Source organism: Cebus imitator, unplaced genomic scaffold (genome assembly GCF_001604975.1).
Source record: "Cebus imitator isolate Cc_AM_T3 unplaced genomic scaffold, Cebus_imitator-1.0 Scaffold749, whole genome shotgun sequence".
Lineage (NCBI taxonomy): Eukaryota > Metazoa > Chordata > Mammalia > Primates > Cebidae > Cebus > Cebus imitator.
Window position 1 is genome coordinate 639,348 of NW_016108064.1, and position 15,131 is coordinate 654,478.

Below are 15,131 nucleotides of genomic sequence, written 5' to 3' on the forward strand. Positions count from 1 at the left end.
TCACTAATCATTAGGAAAATGCAAATCAGAACCACAACAAGATACCACTTATTACCCACTAGAATGACTGTTACAAAAAGCAAAACAAAAAGACAGAAAATAAGTATTGGTGAGGATATGCAGAAATTGGACCCCTTGTGCATTACAGGTGAGAATGTAAAATGGTATAGCTCCGGTAGAAAACAGTATGGTGTTTCCTTGAAAGATTAAGCATAGAGTTACCATATGATTCACTCTGGTTATGTACTCAAAGGAAATGAAAGCAGAGACTACATCAGATATGTGTATACCCATGCTCATAGCACCAGTATTCACAGTGGCTAAATGGTGGAAACAACTCAAACAGCCGTCAACAGATGACTGGATAAACACAATGTATGTACATCCAATGGAATATTATTCTGCATTAAAAAAGAATGAAAAGCTGGACGCAGTGGCTCATGCTTATAATCCCAGCACTTTGGGAGGCCGCGGTGGGAGAATTGCTTGAGCCCAGGAGCTCAAGACCAGCCTGGGCAACATAGTGAGACCTTGTCTCTATTAAAAAGGAGAAGAATAGAATTCTGACACATACTGTAACATATATGAACTATGAACACATTATGCTAAGTAAAATAAGCCAGACACAAAAGGACTGTCGTATGATTTCACTTAATATGAGGTACCTAGAGAAGTGAAATTCACAGAAACAAAGTAGAATAGGGATTGCCATTCTGAAGGTGGATGGTGTTGATGGCTGCACGGCAGTGTAGATGAACTTAATGCCACTAGATGGCATGCTTAAAAATGGTTCAAATGGTAAATTTTATGGTAAATGTATTTTTCTATGGTTTAAAAAAACATTATTTTAAAAATTGCTAACACTTTTTTAAGTGTTAGGTGCTGGTCTAAGCTTTATTAATATTCAGTCATTGACTTTTCCCTTGTCTGCTTATCTTCTGAGATACAGATTATGAACCATAGCGTCTAATCACTCCTCCATTACATTCATTTCTTACAGCTCTGTGTTTTACCACTGATCTCATGTCATATTGTGTCTAACCTATTTTCATATTCTTAATGCCTGGCATATTAGATGTTTGCTAAATGCCTCCACTCTGTGACGTAAAACTCATATTATGCCTAATGTAGAGATGAGCAAATTGAGGCACAGAGAATTGAGGCAATTTACCCAATATCACACTGATAATAAGTGGTGTATCTGGGATTTGAACCTGGGGTCCACTGCTAGAGTTCATGCTTATAACTCCTAAAGTATATTGGCCTCTTGGTATTTATGAAAATATAGAATTGGTCATGCCAGTCCCCTGCTCAAAAGCCTTCAGTAGCATAAAGGATAAAGAAATCAATAGATGTTAGCTTGGCTGAAAGTGCCCCTGTGGGCACTGTCACCAGTTGTCTGGCTTCTCACCCTGTGACTGCCTTCTCGTGTGCTGTTCATAGCTCCTCTGAAATGCTGTGCTCTAGAGCCCTCCAGCCACTGTCCACCTTGCTGTTTCCATTCTGATCTCCTCTGCAATCCTAGTTGCCATTCACATGTTCCCAATTTCTTTCCAGCCATGCCTGCCCTCCCCATCACTCCCAGCAGTCTTAGTTAGAATGTCCCCTGTGTGTTCTTTGGGACCTCTGCCCCAGCCCTGTCATCCTGTGTTGTCTGCACTGCCTTCCACGCTGACTGGTCTGTTTCTACTGCTGGGATGTAAACTTGAGTTACAGACTACATCATTGTATTCCCTGTATTAGGCCTAGTTAATATTTTCACACACACACACACATGTGATAAAACGGATTCCAGGCAGAAAGAGCCATGAATGATCGAAGGTGCAGCAATGTGAAATAGCAGTGTGCGGGAGGAACTCCAAGTTAATTCCGGACTATTATGGATCTGAAAGCAGTGTACAACACAGAAACATGGAGCCAGGTGTAATACAGATATGGATTAGTAGAAAACCTGTTGCTAGAATAGTAAAAACTAGAATTAGGTATTAAATTGTTGATTACCTCATTATAAGGATTATTTCATTGAGATGTTTTGTGTCATAGGACTTTTTGAAAAAAGAAAGTTCATATTAGAGTTCATGAATTTCTGCTTCTTTTTCTAAGACTAATACAGTTTCTCAGTACTAATGTATTTTCTTAACTAGAGTTCAAAACATAGAATAGCAGTGACATTAGGAACACCGCCTCAGGCATGCCTCATCCAGCTTTCTAGTTCTTGGATCCATCCGGGCCTTTCACCTTTGTCATTTACCACCACCTAGTGGTACTCTGGAGCACTACTATTTCCTTGAGTTAGGAAAGTAAAGAAGAATGAAAATATTTTCATGATGTTCCACTGTGTAGCTGCTTTGTTTGACAAAAGACAGATTAGTAATGGGCAGAGAAGGAGTAGTCAAAATGGATTACCTTACTATATTTGCATTGTCTGAATGTTCAACTTAGGAAAGAATTAAAATTGAAAACTGTTTCTGAAATTAATATACGTAGGAGAAAAAAGACTACTCTAGAGCAAAGCTTTTCCATTATGCCAATAGCTAAAAATTCAAGCCTTTAAGTAGCTGAAGTTCTAAGCTGCTGTTGCCCTGCTACAGCACTGACTTCCCTAATACACATGAGGGCATCCAAAAAAGGCTTGACGTGCTTTTTTTGTCTTTTTTTTTCTCCAGCACCTAATACAATACCTGGTTTATATTAGACTTATTAACTGTTGAAGAAAGGGATGAAAAGAAAAGGGAAAGAAATCAGAGGCACTGTAAACAAAAATGTTAGCATTTTTCCTTGTGAAGGAGCAGCCTGAATTTTAGTATCAGAGAGGTGGCATGGTTTATTAGATATACTTATAAAGGGTATAAAAGTAGTCTGTTTGCAGGCTTGCCTGTTGATCAGACCACATCCCGCATCCCTGTGTATTAAATAGAAAGAACAAGGAAGCGTGATCCTCTCTCAGATGACTGGGTTGAAATTATGCGTGGTCAGAGAACTTAAATGAACTAGTTGTGATGGCAGAGAAAGGATAATTCGTCACCTCCTAGACCATGGAAAGACCAACTTAAAATGAGGAGTTGCTCAGTTGCATAATATAGCCTGTCCTATGCAAGTCTAGATAAGACATTCATTACAATTCTAAGTTGCCACCTCCCCAGAGTATCCATGCAGCAGCCTTGCCTTCTTATGGTTCTCCTATGTAGTTACTATTAGAATCCGCTGTATCTCTCAGCAGTGTTCTTGTTTAAATGATCATTTCTGTGATCACCCTGTGTGTATCAAATGGATTTGAAACACAGTTTTTTCCATCTTTTAATTAAAATTTTGAAAATTATTGAAAAATTATTGCCAGGGATACTGAATACTATTCACTTTTTTTAAAAGTTTGATAAGATATAATTTGCATATAATAAAATTCATCCATTGTAAATGTATAATTGCATGATTTTTAGTAAATTCATAGTTTTTTAATCAACATTACAGAGTAATTTTAGAACAGTTTCATTGCTTGAAAAACTTCTTTCATACTCATTTGCAGTTAATCCCCACTTCTACCTCTGATTCCAAGTAACCACTGATTTCTTTGTATTCTTGACAGATTTACCTTTCCTGGGCATTTAATGTAAATGTGGTGATATGATACATGTTTTTTTGCATCCAGCCTCTTTTGCTTAGCATACGGTTTGAGGACCAATCATGTTGTAGCATATATCAGTGTTTTGCTCCTCTTCATGGCCGAATATTGTTATACAACATTTTGTCTGTATTCACAAGTTGATGGACATTTAGATTTTTTCCACCTTTTGGCTATCATAAGTAATCCAGCTATGAACATTCATGTACATGCCTCTGCATAGGTGTTTATTTTTATTTTTCTTGAATATATTTCTAAGAGACGACTTGCCACATCCTGTGGCAAGTTTCTGTTAACTTTTTAAAAAATTGTCAAACTGTTCTTGATCATGGCTGTTTTATTTTACGTTCCCTCCAAGTCCCTTCTTATCTACAGTTTCACTTACCTGAGGTCAACCAAGGTCTGAAAATATTAAATGGAAAATTCTAGAAATAAAAAGTCCTTACGTTTTTAATTGTGTGTCGTTCTGAGCAGCATAATGAAATCCCATACTGTCCTGCTTCATCCTACCCAGAACGTGAATCATCCCTGTGTCTAGCAGATCCACACTGTGTGCACCACCCACCTGGTAGTCACTTAGGAGCCACCCAGGTTATCAGACCAACCATCTTGGTATCACAGTTCTTGTGTTCAAGCCATCCTTATTTCACTTAATAATGGCAAAGTAGTAACTCTGTCAATTCATATATGCCAAAGAGAAGCCATAAAATGCTTCCTGTAAGTGAAAAAGTGACCATTCCAAACTTAATAAGAAACAAAAATCCTATGCAGAACGTAGTCATGTTCATCATATAGTAAACTTTTTCATAGGTATGTACGTGTAAGAAAAAAACATAATATTTTGGGGATACAGTACTATCTGTGATTTCAGGCATCCAAGGATAAGGGGAATTACTGTGTATGCATTTCAGTTTCTCCATATACTCACCAATGCTTAGTATTGGGTCTTTTTGATTATAGCCAGGCTAGCAGGTTTAAAGTGGTATCCAATTGTGGTTTTAATTTGTATCTCTGTAGTGATACTGAGATATTTTTCATGTTTCTATTATATGTAATTCATAAGTCTTCTTTAGAGAAAAATCTATTTCAAGTCTTTTGATTTTAATTGTGTTTTTTTTTATTCTTGAGTTGTAAGAATTCTTTATACATTCCAGATAAAAGTTCTTTAACATATGATTTACAAATATTTTTTCCAGTCTATTGTTTGTCTGTTCACTTCTTTATAGAGTCTTTTGAAGTGTAGGTTTTTAATTTTGATTAAGTGTAGTTTATAAATGTGTTCTCTTATGAATAATATATGTGGTCATATCTAAAAACTCTTTACCTTAACTCTATGTCATGAAGATTTTCTCATATTTTCTTCCGAAGGGTTTCATAGTTTTACACCTTTCAATTAAAATTACAATACATTTTGAATTAACTTTCAAATATGGAGAAGGTAAAGGATTAATTCATTGTTTTGCTTTTGGATATCCAAAAGCTGAACAGCACCAGTTATTGAAAAGACAACTTTCCCCATTGAACTGATTTGACACATTTGCCAAAATCAGTTTACTATAAACTGATTTTGTGCCAAGCCAATTTCTATTTTTTAAATCCTGCTTTCTTAAGGTGAATACTTATATGATTAATATGATACTATTTTCTTTCTTTTCTGATACAGCTATTTAAAGCCATAAATTTTTCTCTAGGAATTGCTTTTGTGATATTGCATGAATTTTGATATGTTGTGTTTTCATTTGAATACGTTCCTTGGCTCTTAGCAAGTTGACACGGATGTGTCTACCTGTTGACCTCTTTGTATGTATCCTAATCTGTGTTTATTCTGCTTATAAAATGTATAGATTCATATTTCTCAACCAATTTGAGAAATTTGGACCATTAATTCTTCAAACATTTTTCTGACTTTTCCTTCCTTCTGGGATTCCCATTACGTGGTTGATTGATGCCTGATGTTATCTACAAGCCTCTGAGCTCTTCAGCTTTTCTTGTCTTTTTCTCTCACCCAGAGATAGTTTTGACTGTAATTTTTTCCTGGGAGTGGTCACGCTTTCTTAGTTCTTTGCATATCTTGTATTTTTTGATGAGAAGTATTTTGCTGAAAATAAAGTGACTCTGGGTTTTTATTTTTTTCCATAAAAGGTTGCTGTTATTGCTCTTGATTTGTTTAGTAAATCGCCTGTGCTAAATCTGTGAAATGTACACATCCTGTGATGTGGATGCTTCTGTTTTCTCTCAGTTTTTTTGTTTTATTGCCCATTGTGTTTTTTCCTTTTTAATTCTTGCCTATGTTTTTAAGCCTAGCTTCATGGTTGTTACCCATGTCTAGAGCTTACTGATTAGGCAGAGCCTAGTTAGTGATTACACAAGAGAATTACGCTCAAACACCTGGATGCAGAGTTCCATCCTCTGCCAGGTAGAAATGTACATGGGTCGGATAGCACCTTCAGAGTTCAGGCCATTTTCGAGTCCCGCACCCCACCCCCCACCCCGAGCTTTTACTTTCTGCTAAGTCCTTTCCTGCTCTCTCTGCATATGCTCAGAGCTCAGGCTGATTGGCTGGCTGGCTTAGGCTCTCTTGGGTCTTCTTTGTGCCTGGAGACAGCCCCAACCGGGCATATGCTTGTCCCAGTGGTGACCACAACTCAGGCTCCCAGAGTAGTGGCCCTTTCTGCTTGTCTGCCTCTGAATTTGTCACTTCACTGACAGTGTCACTGGGCATGAACATGGCTCCCTACTCCAAATTAAGTGATCTGCCTTCAACGGAGTAGCTTTGCTGCCAGTCCCCATGGCCTGCCCCACCCTGGCAGAACCTCCATGCCTATTGAGCTGGGTATTGGAAGGTTGGGGAGGAACAGGAGCAGCTCCAGGCAAGACACCACTGCTATTCCCTGAATTCTGCATGTTTCAAACATAAACATTTCTCCAGTTGTTGTATACCTTTGGTCATTTTCCCAGTGGTGAGATGGCTAGTTTTGCCCATTTTGACACATTTTGGGGGTGCTTGTCAGGGAGAGGATTTATTGACTTCTTCACTTGGCCATAGCCAGAAGTCCCTTTTAAAATATGTAAAGAAGACATACTGTTATGTTTTAATTAAAGGTTTAGCTTTGTTTAGGGCTCCCAGATAATTCCAAGACAAACAGCAACTCATTGTAGTTTCAGTGCCGCTGGCCTAGCAGGTGAAAGTGAGCCTGGGAACAGGAAGATGTGGTGTAACCATCTTCCTCCCTCCTTCCACAGTGAGATCAGGCAGCTCACCACCTCCTGCCTCTACGATGGACAGTGCGTTAATAGGCTAGAAAGTAAAACGTTCAACAGTTATGTCTTTATTCAGTTTCCTACAAATTCAACCTAACCATGTGACATTTATGAGGTTAAAATGTTTTCTTCAGATTCTTAGGCATTCTTTCCCTCTACCAAATTTGTCCTTGGCTATAATTCAAGTAGACATTCTCCTAAGGAAAAAAAAATGTCTTTTTTAAAGTATGCTATCTAACAAGATTCAGGTGCAGTTAGGAGAGGCTGTGGCTTTTGTGTGTGAACTGATGGCATCTCTCACCTACTATCTTGGACTCCTCTCAGGGCTCCTCTTTTTGTTTTATTCTCCTTCCCTGATTATGAAAGTCATGCATTTAAAAAAGTAGAAAGAACAAAAATTAGAAATCACCTATCCTTTAAACTATGCCGTAGCATCAGTGTTGACAGTTTAGTTTCCTTCTTGCTCTGTGTGTGTGTGTGTGTGTGTGTGTGCATGTGTGTGTGTGTTCACTCACATTATTGTGCCCATGCTGCCTATATTATTCACATTCTGCTTTTTAAAATTATAATTCAAAAATAATGAAGTCAATTCAGGTTTATTGTAGAAATGTTGCAATATCCAGAAAAATATGTAAAAGTTACGTAGTTATTTTCTCCTACTCTTTCTCGTTTGCACACATGTATTCTTTTTAATTTTATCAAATGTGATCTCATGGCATATAAAGTTTTATTTGTTATACATTTGCTTTTACCTTACAGTGTATGCATTTTTATATTGTTACAAATTATCTATAACCATAATTTTAAGTGGATGCAAGATATTTTATGGGACTATAGCGTTAACCTTTATTCTCAGATACTTAGCTTTCTTTTCTAATTTTTAGTGGGAAAATCTACATAATAAATAATAAGCATTATTTCCTCAGGGATAGGTGTATCCTAAGGAAAGAATTCCAGAGTGGAATGACCAGGTCAAATCTAGGAATATCCTGAAGCTCATGAGACATTGATCCTGGAGGGCCAGACAGTGGTCACTGCCACAGTGCTCTCTCACTGCTGTCTTGCTCACCTGCTACAGCCATTGTTAGAAACACCTAGATTCAATTATTTGTGCCAAGCTTAACATTTTTGCATGTAAAAAATAGATACAAGCTTGTTAGCAAAGAGGTGGAGGAAGAAGAGTGATTGATAATAATTTTGGTCTCCATGAATATTCTTAGTTCATAAGTGAAATCCATTCTGACAGATTAGTTTAAGTGATAGATTATTGTTTAAAGGTTTTCCTCTTACAAGAAATAAAGTAAAACTTTTAAATAGCCGATTGTTAACCTAAATCTCTTGAGGATTAAACATATGTTTAATGCTTTTATGTGTATATGTTATAATTTTAAACATATTTAAACTATTTAAAATAGTTTGTTACTGTAATAGAATGAAATACTTTTTCTTCTTCCCCTTCTGTACCATGTAGGATCTGACGAAGCTGAGGAAAAACAAGACAGTGAGAAACCACTTTTAGAACTATGAGTACTACTTTTGTTAAAGTAAGTTTTTGAAATGAAACTGTAACAACAAAATAGTTAAGTATGGGGATTTCCTTTGAATAGAGTCAAAGTAGAATTCAGAGAACAAGAATATAAGTGTAACCAGATTTGTCTTACTTGCATGAATTTATCAGTCACATTTTATTAATGTCAAGTGTCTTAACATTTTTTGTATAGGTATACATTTGTGAGGTTTGAAAACTAACTCAGATTTCTAAATTTCTGAGGAATAAAGATGAATTTATGTTTGTTTAGTTAGCCAGAATGTCTACATGCAAGTCACCTGCCATTGTTTTAATGACAAGTGCTAATCTCTGTTAAAGGACAGCAGTCCTGTGAGATGCAGGTGCTGTTATCACCTCCATTTGACACTTGAGGCAGTAGAGACATAGAATGGATCACTTAGCCCAGGTTGCATGGCTAGAAGTAAGGGCAGAGCTGGGGCTCGGGCCCATGCTGTCTGGTACCAGGTCCACTTCAGCCCCATGCTGGGATATTTCTCAAAGACTTTGGAGCTTCTGAAATGCAAGCTGCTGTACATCCAAAGCAGTCATGCTTAATGGGCTTCAAAGTAAAACACATTGTTAAATTCCTTTAAATCATCAATGATAATCATTTCGGCCTCATACACAGAAGGCAAATGAGGTAAATTGTGGTAGCAGCAAATCTGCCTGACAGTTTAACCACAGAAGGAAAATGTTGCCGGATTGTAAGTCATTGGGAAGCCAGGACAGAGGCTGACTAGGTGGGAGAGGCAGTCAAGGTCACGGCGCCTGGAGCCCCTGTGCCTGTGTCCTCAGCCCCCCACAAACCTCCACTGCATCTCTCCACCACAGTCATGTAGACACAAAGCAAAAAGGTGGGCGTACTGGTAGTTGAGCCTTTTCTGAAATATTTTAACATGAATTCTAGTGTGGCCACACCCATGATCCTTCGTGTATCTGTCACAGGCCCTCTTCAGCACACAGACTTCTATGTACACCTAAGGTGACTGTGGCATTTTGTCTTTTAATGCTATTTCTCACATACTTTTGTCTTTTCTCTTTTTCTAAGTGTGAAAAACCCTGGCAGAAAGTCATCGGAGGCAAAAAGAGGCTGACAATGGAGTCTCCCTGTTGACGATAAAATGGTGATGTCCACTGCTGACTTTATTGAACAGCTAATAAAGATTTATTTATTGTAATACCTCACAGACATTGTACCATACCCATGCACATTTAGTCGCCTGCCTGTGGCTTATAAGGTAATGTCATGATTCATTCTCTTTTCAGTGAGACTGAGTCTGATGTGTTAACGAATAGGTGAGGAAAGTCTTGTGCTGTATTCCTAATCAGAAGACTTAATATATTGAAATAACACTTTTTTAGTAAGCAAAATACCTTTTTATTTCAATTCACAGAATGACATTTTTTGTTTTATGTCTCAGATTTATTTTGTGTTTCTTTTTTAACACCCTATATTCCCTTTGTGTTTTTTAACTCATGCACATGTGCTCTTTGTACAGTTTTAAAAAGTATAATAAAATGCATCATGTCAATGTGGCTAGTTTTATTTTTCTTGTTTTGCATTATGTATATGGCCTAAAGTGTTGGACTTTGCAAAGAAAAAAGCGGGATTGTGAATACGTGTAGAGTGTCACCCGTCATTTATGTTATTTTTATCATGAAATCATGTTTTTCTCTGATTGTTCTGGAATATTCTAAATGCTCGTATTTTGAATGCACAAAATGACTTGAACCGTTCATATCATGTTTCCTTTGTGTTCAGCCAATTTCAATTAAAATGAACCAAATTATACTGTGTGCTGTTTTTTCAAACATGAATATTCCCCTTAATAATTCATGGGAAGTCAGGATGTCTGTTAGTTTTCTTTCATCATCCATTGTGTCATTCAAGAAAAACCTAATTGCCTGTAGTGGTGATGATGCTTGGGTAGAAACGGACCTTTTGTGCATATCAGGTCACCTCTACCTGTGCTTGTTCTAAGAGTGGATCAGATCTCAGCAGTGCAACAAGGAGGCTTGCTGGGAGGCTGGAGTCTAACCAGGATGAGCGTCTCATAGTGGAGAAAAGGCGAGGAAAATCTCAATGTCTAGCCTTGAGACTAAAACCTTAGAACTCAATGGTATTATCTGAGTGAGAATCTCCTGTGTCAGAATTGGAGTTACATATGCACCAAGCCCATAGATGATTAGGCTGCCCATCAGGTTGTTAATTTAACCTGAGAAGGAGCTCTCACCCAGACATGCTGAGGTGAACCCATAGGATGCTGCCAATCCTCAGAGGAAGCCAAAGCTGGCTCAGAAGTCAGCTCTCTAAACACAGACCAAGAGGAATGAGATACAGCATTTGAATGTGCTAGGAAGTCAGACTGTGGAAGCCTACAGTGATTATCTCAACAATGAGTTATATTTTCCTCTGGGATTGCATAGATTCAGCATAGGGGCCAGAACACCCACTCTGCCATGTTTTGGTGGGGTAGGAGTGGAGCCGTTTTTCCTTTATGCTCACATTGCTGAGCAATCCTCTGATGTGGACCCCTGTCACTCATTTATCTGATGTTAATGTCCTCTAGTAATCCTTGCTCTGGTTGACACCGAAGTCATTTTGTCTCTGTAGAAGGACTTCATATGATTCCATTTATGACATTCAGTTATACAGTTGAACTCAGGGCTTCTGTATCCTGGAATTCCTGTGGAGAAAGAAGCAAAACCCTGTTCCCCACATCTATGATCTACCTGTCCTAATAGGTTCAGGAGTCTTGTGTCACCCTGTTTACACTCAGGAAATGAAACCAAAGGCACTAGCGTCTTTGAATCAGGTACTTCTGGAAGTACAGATACTGGGTGGAATGTTAGGATCACGTCTGTACTGCAAGATGTCCTCTGCTCTTTGGAACAGTGTCACAGGAATGTACCGAAGGTACAGTGTCTGAACGGTCCTGGGCATCAGATTCCCAACTCTCCTAGTAGCTAATGAACCTTGAATATCAAATGCAAATGCAGGGAGCCCCACCTACCCACAGTGTGCAGAATGTGTTTGATAGCAATCGTGTATGTGTGAAGATGGATATTTTATTTCCATTAGCCGTGGGCTCTTGAAAGTGAGCAAAGTTGGTTGTGGTTTAACTGTCCTCATTTTGTCTTACAACACCCTAGCCACCCCTTGCACAGCCCCAACCAGTAAGGGCAGGTTTGACTTTGAGCATTTTCCACGAATCAACCACATTTGACAGAGCACGTAAACAAAAGAAGCCTGAGAAAATACAACACAGCCACATCAGCACCCTCCCACCAAAGCCACTCTGCCTCCTCCACCACCACCACTGCGTTCCCTGTCTACACTGCTGAAGTTCCGGGCAGCCCAGCCTGCGTTGGGGAAGGAAATTGCTAAGAGGTGTGAAACCACAGGAGGCATTGCCCAGTACCCCAGCCAGTGATGTCAGCCGCACAAAGCCCTTAGTGATTTGAAAGTTTCCTCTCCCAATGCCGAAATCATTCCAGATTTCTTTAGAGAGGCCAGGTATTTGCCCTAAAGAGATCCAGTCAATTCATGAGAATCAAGGAATATATCTAAATTAAATTTGATATTTCTTAAGTCTGTTTGGTCTTACTTTGTTACAAATAGGATTCTCTACTTAGTTTCCAAAATAACATGTTTCACACAACCTGAAGCTGATTGTAAGCAAACAAAAAAACATTCTCAATGTTCAGTAACACATTGTTTTAATTCTCATATATATAAATGTTTACCTTTTAAAAGGATTCACTAGAGAAAACAGAAAACACACAATCACTTGTCATGTTTTCACCCACCTACCATACATTGAACATTTTGTTTTATCTTTGCAGAAATACACAGACACACATATAAATGAGTGTCATGCCTATTTATACTGTTACTCTAGAAAGAAATGGTCAAGGGACATGAACAAATATGGCACAGATAATATAAAATAGACCTTAAACATAAAAAGATGTTTATCTTCACTCGCAGTAAGAAAAAAGCAAATTGAAACCACAATGTGATACCATTTTTACCTGTCAAATTAGTAAAACTTCAATGTTAGCAGTATGCTCTGAGCACTCACACACTTTGCTGGAGAAGGGAGTAAGGCTATTTCTATGGAGGGCAGTTTGGCAGTACCTATCAGAATTACCAGGGCACATGTTCAAATGACATAAAACACTATTATTTATTTCAGTGTTTTTTATAATAGCAAAAGATTGGAACTAAACCAAGGCATTGATTAAAAGTATGATCACCAGTGAAAAATACCTGTAGTTAGCTGGGCACGGTGGCTCGCTCACGCCTGTAATCCCAGCACATTGGGAGGCTGAGGCGGGTGGATCATTTGAGATCAGGAGTTCGAGACCAGCCTGGCCAACATGGTGAAACCCTGTCTGTACTAAAAATACAAAAATCAGTTGGGCATGGTGGTGGGAGCCTGTAATCCCAGCTACTCAAGAGGCTGAGGCAGGAGAATTGCTTGAACCCCGGAGGCAGAGGTTGCAGTGAGCCGAGATCAACCACTGCACTCCAGCCTCGACAATAGTGCAAGACCATCTCAAAAAAGAAAAATACCTGCAGTGTAGTGTCCCTGTATACAGACATAAAAAGAGTTCTAGGATTTATGAATGAAAAGAGATGTGCAGAATAATGTATATTGTATATTCCCTATGTAAGAAGGGGAAATGAGAACATATCTACAGGTACATGTATACTTATATATGCACATCGTATTTAAATAAAAATTCGAGTGTTTTTGAAGTGTGTAAATGTTCAAATGTGTTTATTGCACAATAGGATTAATAGGATTATGCTATGAATATTATTTCTCAGCACCACACCACCACTCATCTATTTTCCAGTTTTCAACCCGTTTCTTCTTTGCCCCCAAAAGACTCATCTCTAATCCTAATGTAACAGAAGTGTATATGATGTTACATTAGGATAAGAGACAAGTTCTGTTTAGAAATAACTCCAACAACAGTTTTTACATTTTATTTTCACATTGAAAACCAGTCAGATTTACTTCGGCCTCAAAGAGCATGTTTATGTAAAGTTAAATGAGCACTGGCAGCGAGCTGCACTTTTTCTGAATGGGAAATGGGTTAAACAAGCTACACATTTTTTAAGATGCATGTTGGACTCTATGACTTTCTGATTGTTCATCTGGGTTAATTTGGGGCTGTTTGAAATAGTGCCATTGTGAATGAACATCCTTGCACATAAATCTTGGTACACATGTTTTGTTTCCTTGAGAAATAGATGGGTTCCATGAAAACGACACCTTCCAGGTGGCATGGGTTCCACACGTGTGTAGTGGGCTCTGTGATGTTTCCTCATGGCTTGCATGGAGCAGGGCTGGATTTCAGGTACTATTTCAGTCACTTGCTGGCCTCCACCCTGGCTGCACATTAGAATTAGGAAAGCAGGGTTTTCCAAAGCCCTGATGCCTGGTCTGTGATAGAGGCTCCCAAAAGGAGAGCCCCTGGTAGGATGGATAAGGCAGCAGGTCTTAAGTCAGACAGTCCTGGAATCATGTGAACTCTGGGACTCACTCGGTGATTAACTGGGCATATTTTTTAACCTCAAGGCTTGGTTTTCTTATCAGTGAAATGAGTATGGTAGCTGTAAGGTGATGCAGTTGAGAGCATTAGAGAGAGAGAATGCAAGCTGCTGAGCAGAATTCCTGGTGCTCAGTAAGTGGTTGGTACTATTACTCAAATACAGCAGAAAAAGCAAACAAATGAAAAAGAACCTAACAAAACATAATGGAAACTATGTATTTACTCAAATAATTTTTCAGGGCTAAGGGAAATCTTGAGTTTCTAGCTGTTTGGCTACATTGTATTGGTGTAGTATCTCTGGCTATCTCATTACTCAGAATTGCTCACTGGCAGTTACATAGGACTTTGATTAGCACAACAGGGAGAAGAAAGCATTAACTGCGACCTTCGTGATAGGCCAAAAACCTTCAAAAATGAAATCTATGAGGGAAGGAATTCCAGAACAGTAGAAAGAATGCATAATTATAAATATTTTGAGAACTGTTGCACTGAAGTTTTCCTTTTTTATAGTTGAGAAATATATGGAGTTGTTTTAATAATTTTTTTCTTTTTTTGGTTGACAAGTGTATGAAGTTCGCTAGCTCTGTGGTGACTATTGAGACATGTTTTTATGTAGAACTGTATAAATATTTGCCTAATTTTCCCATTGCACACCTGTGGGTGCTACCTGTTCTGTACTATTTAATCCAACCATGTGCTTTGGTCTTTAATCACAGAAGTCCTATTTGGTGGATGGGAGCTCAGCATGTAAGTCTCACCAGCATTGAAAAACTGGCAGGTTGGCCTACAACTCTCTACTTATCTGAACAGCATAGGAGCAAGGAGTGGGAATGTGAACAGCTAAAGAGGAAGTTTTCTTCCCAGTTCTTAGCGTAATAAGGAAGGACATTTTCCTGTTTTAATTGAAACTACAAGTAATCTGTTTTCACCCTATGAGGAAATAATATAGAAGGTAAGAGCAGCGCTCCTGGAGCCAGGCTGCTTGAGTTCAAATCTCAGCTCTGTTTCTTAGTAGCTATTTGGCTATGGGAAAGTTCTTTAGCCCCCTCTGCCTCAGTTTCTCCATCCATAGAACAAAGGTAATTGTACATACAGAGTTTTTGTGAGAATTAAATGAGTGAACACATCCTTAAG

The 15,131-nt window shown here is 38.5% G+C and overlaps 1 protein-coding gene across 2 annotated transcripts in view; it reads left to right on the forward strand.

Moving 5' to 3' along the window:
- Nucleotides 1-10,221, forward strand: part of STARD3NL (STARD3 N-terminal like) — a 48,237-nt gene extending 38,016 nt beyond the window's left edge. For both annotated transcript variants that reach the window (XM_017519459.1, XM_017519461.1), the window contains 2 exons: nucleotides 8,352-8,424; nucleotides 9,478-10,221. In XM_017519459.1, the coding sequence (XP_017374948.1) occupies nucleotides 8,352-8,407 (56 nt within the window). In that variant the 3' untranslated portion in view covers nucleotides 8,408-8,424; nucleotides 9,478-10,221. The remainder of the gene's footprint in view (nucleotides 1-8,351; nucleotides 8,425-9,477) is intronic.
- The last annotated feature ends 4,910 nt before the right edge of the window (nucleotides 10,222-15,131 follow it).